At 34.1% G+C, this 7966-nt stretch overlaps 1 protein-coding gene across 1 annotated transcript; it reads left to right on the forward strand.

Annotated features, from left to right (window-relative positions):
• Positions 1-5822: 5822 nt before the first annotated feature.
• Positions 5823-7066, forward strand: LOC110373948 (acetylcholine receptor subunit beta). Its single transcript, XM_021331455.3, has one exon. The coding sequence runs from the start codon at positions 5861-5863 to the stop codon at positions 7034-7036; it is 1176 nt and encodes a 391-aa protein (XP_021187130.3). The 5' UTR covers positions 5823-5860; the 3' UTR covers positions 7037-7066.
• Positions 7067-7966: the final 900 nt, after the last annotated feature.

Genomic DNA, 7966 nt, shown 5'->3' on the forward strand with positions numbered 1-7966 from the left:
ATACACATTTTTTTTTGTTTTACTCATGCAGTTTATAAAATGTAAAACAACTGCATACAAAAACGTGTATTTTTTACTTTCAACCCGAAAATGAACTCCTGTATTTTTAATGCTACACCACCAGAATACCAAGCAATAACAAAATAAAGACAGTCAGCAAAACTTCGCCTTCCCAGCAATTTAAAAGCTGACCTCTTAAATACACAACTGACCTAAAATTCACAATTGTAGGAATGTCGAGTCAGCCACTTACAGTCACTAATAGCCTACATTTAAATACCTAGAACTCTTCAAAGGATGAAAAGCAGACTCGACTAAAAACTGTAGGAAATGAACATTCAGCTTTTGTAGTGACTGTGGAGTCTTGGCTTGAAATCAGTATCGTATTTCACGAGTATGTCTATTATATAGAGCTTGTAAAACGAAGTAGGTAATTTATAATTAGCTGTAAGATAAATTCTGATTAGCTATACTGAAAATTAGCTCTTCATAATCAGTTTTTATTATTATTCTATTGCAGGGCACAGCCCTCTGTCCACGGTCAGAGGAATGAGCGTTAATCATCACGATTGTTAAATATGGATTGCTAATTTCAGACTATAGGTAGTTCAGGTTTCCTTGAAAAGTGACTAGCAAGAGTCAATAAATTAGGTATATACGTACAGTAAAAAATATTACGGTTCATAATACCTCCTTTTAAGCACGTCAACAGCAGATTCGAAAACTTATTAAAACTTGACTTTAAAATTTTGAACATTATTTACGGGGCTACCTTTCAACCAATTTTTGCGAGTGAAACTCAATCTACACAAAAAATACTTAATTCCTCTATTTCTATTTAAACATAAACTGTAAGGAAGGTTGAAAAGGGCTATGAATACAATGTTCCGTGCTATCAAATAATATAGTTTTAAAAGTAGTCTGAAATTAAAGCAAGCACGGAAAGGGGCGTAGCGCAATTTTCTACAGCGGATCCTGGTGGCGACCACAGAAAACTAGAGGTAAGAAGGAATGGGATAATGGATGAGGTAGAAAACTTTAATAATTATAGAGATAATTAGAGCAAAGCTTGGTGATGCTTATGTCAAGTACAGACAGTTTCGGCTGATATTATTATGATATGCATGATTTAAATAATCTTTTTTTTATTTAGTGAGAACACACCAAATGGGAAACACTCTGTGTGACATAAAAACAATACCGCATTTGATATTAACACGACCATATATTCTAATAGGTTCCTCCTAAGTCTGTTATGGGATGAACTGATGAAATTACTTGGGGCACATAAACGTACTGCACAAAATATGTACGCTCTCCAAAACTACTCTTCAATTCTGATACCGATCCTTAATCATCCTTCATGGTTACCAAAAAAGCTTAAAGCTCTTGAAGTATAGTAAGAAAAGAACTAAAAATATACCGCATCCACGATAATTCAACATTATTAACTCGGAGTGGCCATTACAAAGATCTCACAGGGAAATTGCTTTCTTGCGAGCTCTTCATTTCTTGTGTAAATTTTATTTTTTAACCGTTCCCGTCCATATACCTGTTTACTGTTTTAAAAGCCTTTAGGTACGTGATCATAATACTTTGAATATATAACCTGGAGTGGGATTAACTCCTCATTATACATATGTTCAAAGCATTTGATGGTGATAAATAGGATTTAGAATATTTGTAAATCATTTGAAGAATAGTTAAGCTGAAATCAATCCAAAATTGTAACTCCAATTCGTACATTATTTAAAAAGATAACAATGCAGCTTTCAATCTTATTTCATATCGTAAAAGAAGTAATTATAAGCACCAAAATTAATTTAGACAAGACACAGTTAGTGATTACGCTGATTAGAGAATTTGCAAAGGCGTTATTAATATAAAATGGTGTGATTTTGGAATTCTAAGAGCAGCTATGAATTACATAGTAATGTGACTCTTTCTTCAACAAACTCTCACTTAATGGCCACTCCATATATTTGTATAAGATCGTAAATTGTCAGTACATTAGCGAAGCGTGCCGATGTTCAAATATACTACCATTGCCTTAAGATCTCGTTTTAAAATAAGATATTTCAACTTCTTAGCAAAATGCACCACGGGCTAGGTGAATGCCATTTCAATGAAGCTACAAACCACACAAATATAGTCTTTAAAACTTAAGTAGTAAAGTCCACTATTGTGTGGCTAAATGACGAACATTTTCCTCGGTTATCGAGACAATTTATTTCTTTTTGAAATGTAAGCTCTTTACAATATCGACATAAAGAACTTTATGTACGGCGTAGCCTTTTAAATTAATAATAAACAAATACATTTTTGCTCTCGTTTCGTTTTATTAGCAATATCTTATGGTGCATCCGTATTCTAAATCACCTTAGGTATAAATCAAAGCACATCTGTTAGGAATAAACTCAAAAAGTACAGCACGGTTTTTAAAGTGATACCTATCATAGAGTGTCTGGGTCACGAAATGTAGTATACATGATGCCTAACCTAGAATTTTGCTATCGCCAATCTGCCAAAAACAAGTGTACATAGTAATCAACACATCATAATAATTCTTTTTGGCAATTCATAATTCTGTATGATACATATCGACATATTATATTTACATATAGATATATTGGCTATGAAAATATAACAAACTTTGGTCTTCAGAGCATTTCTAGTTTACATTTGTATATAATTTAACTTGTGGACATCTCATATATCTTGTTTAATATAATGTCGAAGCAGTGCAGCCATGTATAGCAAGCGACGAATTTGCTATTCGTTCCGTACATTCATCACCCTTTGACTATCCATACTTACACGTCACGGAGTAGTTAGCTAATGGAATACTCGTACATTTCCATAATATATTGTGCATTAAAACTGTAAGACACACAAACTACATACAATTTACAGTATTCTTCAGATATTATACTTTTTCTATTACAATATAATACTGGATTATTTAAGGATTTTGTTGCAGACGATTGCCAAATCCAGAACACTGGATGAATAAGGCCACCTCCATGAATTACAATTGACGTCCACTTGGTTGGTAATTTAATTTCCGAACTTACTATTTATTAATATTACATTACAATATCATTTATTTGGGTCAAACAAGGTGTGCTTTAGAATGTTGTTAACCTGAAAATTTCCTACACACCAACAAATGCTAATTCCAGCCCTTATCGCCAGCGTATTATAAACCAGCGAATTAGCACTCCATTTACTTCGTACTCCGTGACACAGATCCTATTTCTAACTGTCGGAACTAACGTGGCGTGGAAATGTGGCTGTCAGTTTGTTTCAACGTTGTTTCGTTAAAACCAGTGTGCTATGGAGTATAAGATTTGTTTCGCTAGAAATATTAGTTGGCTAGCTTTTGCGCTGTTTTGATATTGGTCCAGTTTTTTTTTTGTTTTCTTTTTTTGAAAACGTTTCCTCCATTTGTTGCTTTCTCGGTGTTCGTTTGTGATATTAGTTACGTTGCAACGGTATATTCAGAAATTGGAAAAAGTTAGTTATTTTGTAACATTGCCACGTTTTTATTTTGCCACATTGACTTTTTCGTTCCTCATTTGTATGACAATAAAGTGAGATAAAGGCAGGAAAATAACCCAGAAAATGGACAGAAATAATTTTTTACCTTTTTTTCACTTTTTTAACTAGTAAAGGATTCATAGATATAAGGTAACAATAAAATGAGCTACTACAATCCAACTGTGTATCATGTGTATGTCTAAATTAGAAATAGAATAAGTATAAAACACGAGCCTTAAAATATAGGTAGATACCACCATTCTCTTTTACCCCTAAAATAACCTTGTAACTTTCTAACCTTGAACTAAAAACAACTTTCCATTAGTCCCTAAACACCTGTAACACAAACTCGAGTGAAAGTCCTAAAAATTTATAAAATCATTAACACTCTACTGTTTAGCGCGTAAACAAAGTCGCGTAAATTACGCATTACGCATTTTTACGCGAAACTTTTAATGGAATAACATAGTAGTGGCCTCGGGTGTACGCAAGTTTTATTACTCACTTCTAAGGGATTGTTTGATTGTACGCTTAGATAATTTGTGGATAGTTTGAGTGTGTTAATGTCATTTTCCTGTTAGTTGACTGTAAAAGGTTTGAACATTGCATTGATTGCAAGCTTGAATGACATTTTGAGTACGTTTTGGTTGGTGGTCCTTGATTGTATTACAAATATTATAAATGATAAACGTCTCTCTCTATAAAGTATGTCTAGACTCTAAGGAAGGATATAAGTTACTTTTTTCCTGGTTTTGGAAAGTGGTCGAAACAGCGCACAACATAATTCTTAATACTGAGATTTTCGCATTATTTTTGCAGGCCTGCAATTCTCAAGCACTTTGAACCGTTTGAAGTACATTTATGAGTAAAGCTATTTTTACCTTTGCTATGCATTTGTTATTTAGCGTAGGACGTCCACCAGCAAGGTGGACAGACGACCTTGTGAAGGTCGCCGGAAGACGCTGGATGCAGGTCGCCTCCAACAGGTATCTGTGGAGATCTAAGGGAAAGGCCTATGTTCAGCAGTGGACGTCCTATGGCTGAGATGATGATGATGATGATGTTAAGCATCTTAAAAAAATCATAAAGGAGAGTCAAATTCAAAGTTTGAACGCACATAGCTCACGAAAAGAAACAAACACACTTAAAATAAACCTCTTGAGACCATAATAATATATGGCTATTTAAACTTATTATTAAACCTGGGAATTTTAAATTAACTAAAGTACAACCGGTTTTTTTTAATATTAATGCGAGTTACAAAGACATGAATTACATAATACAGGTAAATAAAAATTTGTGGCGAACAGAAATCAGAAAGAGCCTCTTTAATTGATGGTGGTTTGTACATGGATACAAAGTTTTACTGGAAATGGTCAAAACAATGAGAAAATATACGTGCGTAATACTGGGGCAATCCTAAAAACTACTAAGAATTAGTCTCCTGATCGTGATAAATTCCTGGAAGTACCTATTGTGTTTTCCTGACTTTACTCTGTTTTCCAAATATGCTCCAGATTAATACCACATTCCTATTGTATTAGTGCGTCTGTTTTATTAGAAGTACAGCTTTGTTAGAAAGATAAGCCATATTTTGGCTACTACGAGCACTAACTTTATCTCACTCACTAATCAAACCATCGAAATTATACTCAAACCTATTCATTATTAACCAAAATGTAGTAATTATCATACAAAATAACTTAATTAACAAAAGCATTTCAGCCACATCCATTAAAACTGCATCCATTAAATTGATCATCGTAATGAACTTTTTAAATTAAAAAAGGTCGTGGCGAACATATTATCCGGAGGCACGCTACCCTACCTCGGAGCCAGTAATTTAATCCTATAGCCAGTTTTGTCAACCCTATGCGGTTCATTTGGGCCTACTTTTTGCGGTGCGTTAGGGGCCCCGGCATAATTAGGGTTGAGAGTGAATTTTTTTGATGATACTTTAATGTTAACATGGATTATATTTGTCAAGGTTTTTTGATGAGGATGAAAGGAATATTTTGGAAATGTTACAAGGATTTAGTCTAAAAATATTTTATTGCAGGTCTGATTGAGATGTTCCGAATTAGATCTTCTTGTTAAGCAATCTGAATTTCTTGTGTTTATGGTTTAATAAATCAGCCAGTATATGTAAGGAAAATCCATACTGAAACACTAATATTCATTTACATATGTTTTACAAAATATTGACCGACACAACTGCATTAGAACAATTTTATCAAAACAATTACAAACGAGGTGGGCGTATGCATATAACATTACACAGAACTCGCCATCTGATACCAAACGCAGTTCCAACGAAACTATGGCCGTGCTCACTTATATTCTCATCATACAACTATTCAACTTTGCATTCGGAAAACAATGTGCGATAGACAATACCCCAGATTATATGAAGTACGAAAAGCAACTCTTAGAAGATTTACAATGTGGTTACAGTTCTCATCATCCACCTACTGCCAACACAACGGTCAAACTCACATTCTTCATGAGGTATTTCAACTTCGACAGTGAGGAAGAAGTGTTCTCCGTACAAAACTGGATACACCTGGATTGGCAAGACGACAGACTGAAATGGGACCCTGCGAAATACCACGGTTTAACAGAAACTGATGTGACTTACTTCGATATCTGGCTACCTAGCATAGCATTGATGAACGAAGAAGATTTTCTGAACCTTGAAATATATAGCTTCTATCGATGTCTTCTGAAGAGTACTGGAGCAGTCCAATGTAAGCACTGGATCGTCCATGAAGCTTGGTGCAGCGTCAAACTCACAGATTGGCCGTATGATGTCCAGGAATGCAGTTTGGAGTTCGAAGGCATATCTCCTCATACGGAAAATTTTACCATGGTCTTAGACAGTTTCAAGTTTCAGATTTCTGCGATAGAAAGCGCTGGATGGCACGTTACGCAATTCAAGCAAATAGCGAATAATACTGGTAAATCGAAAATCACTTTGATTTATGTTGTAGTGCGTGAAGCCGCTGGATTATCAGCTATTGTTATTTCTCCTGCATTTGTGTTAACTGTTCTAACTATCTTATCATTGTTCTTAGATGTGAGAGAAAAAGTTCGTTTAGCTATACTTTCTTTTAGCATAGTTGGTCATTATTACTTTTTGACGGAGTTAGCATCGAAATTGCCTAAAGAATGTCACTATCCACCAACGTTGCTTTACTATTATCGTGGTTCACTTGTTATAAGTATGGTTATTATTCTACTGACTGTGTTCTTAGAAAACTTGTGTAAGTTCAATACGCCACATGATTATGTAAAGTTAATCAATGATTTTGTATATGAATGTAGGTTTAGTAAATACATAGTGTTTCCACAATGGGATATTGATAATAATAGCAAGAATTCTAATGAAGATTGGTTAAAATTTTCCAGTTTAGTGAATAGTGTATTTACATACGTTATTGTTTTCACGTATATTGGTTTATATAGTACATTAGTACCTAAAGACTATAATGTGTAATATTTAAATAAAAAATTACAAAGGTTTTAAATGACGCATTTATTTTTGTTTTATATTCTTTTCCCGCTCCTAAGGGATACAGGCCGAGACAAACCTTCAAAGGTAAATTAATTGTGTTTGTATGTTTAATATACTAGCATGTTAAAACGATTGAACTAATTTAGAACACATTAGATAGTAGTTTTACTATAGACAGATTGATAACATTTATTGGGTACACTATTTTTTGCATTTTTGATCTTAGAAATAATTATTGTACCTAGGTGTCAAAACGGGCCGTCTTATCACTAACAGTGATCTCTAGATATGTATCGCGATATATGTTATTTCTGTATACTTAGGGAAAAATATGTTTTCTTGTAGCCGCAGGCAAGATCACGGGATAAGGTAGTATATATCAGGTACACGAATGTTCCGAGATGTTCCTCTAATGTGCTAATTAATCACCGAGTGCGAACGTCTTGTCTCATAATCGCTTATATCGTTACGCACTTTGATTTTAACGATAATTGATGGGGATGAGAATTAAAGGGATTTGATGCTAATTCCTCTGTAAAGCTGTTATGGGAATCATGGCATAATATGCAATTATAATTGTGGATGTTTGTTCGTTTGAAAGGATGACACACTTGCCTGTTGTGACAATTTAAACTGCTTAGCTGGTAGTTGGCTCACTAGATGGTTAACTGTTTATTTTGAAGTTAACAAAGTGCCAATGAGACTTTTCAGTCAGTCTGATAGCTGATCAAAATCAAAGTCAAATAACTTAGGCCTTTAAAAGCACTCATGTATGTCAAAAATATACACAGGTTTGATTCTAGTTGCCTATTCCAAAAATAGCTTCCTATGGAGAAGAACGGGCAAGATCGTAAAAGAAACGTGTGCGCTACTATTCATCTTCACACTTTATGAGCCTTATTTACAAATTTT

This window comes from Helicoverpa armigera, chromosome 19, assembly GCF_030705265.1.
Source record: "Helicoverpa armigera isolate CAAS_96S chromosome 19, ASM3070526v1, whole genome shotgun sequence".
Taxonomy (NCBI): Eukaryota; Metazoa; Arthropoda; class Insecta; order Lepidoptera; family Noctuidae; genus Helicoverpa; species Helicoverpa armigera.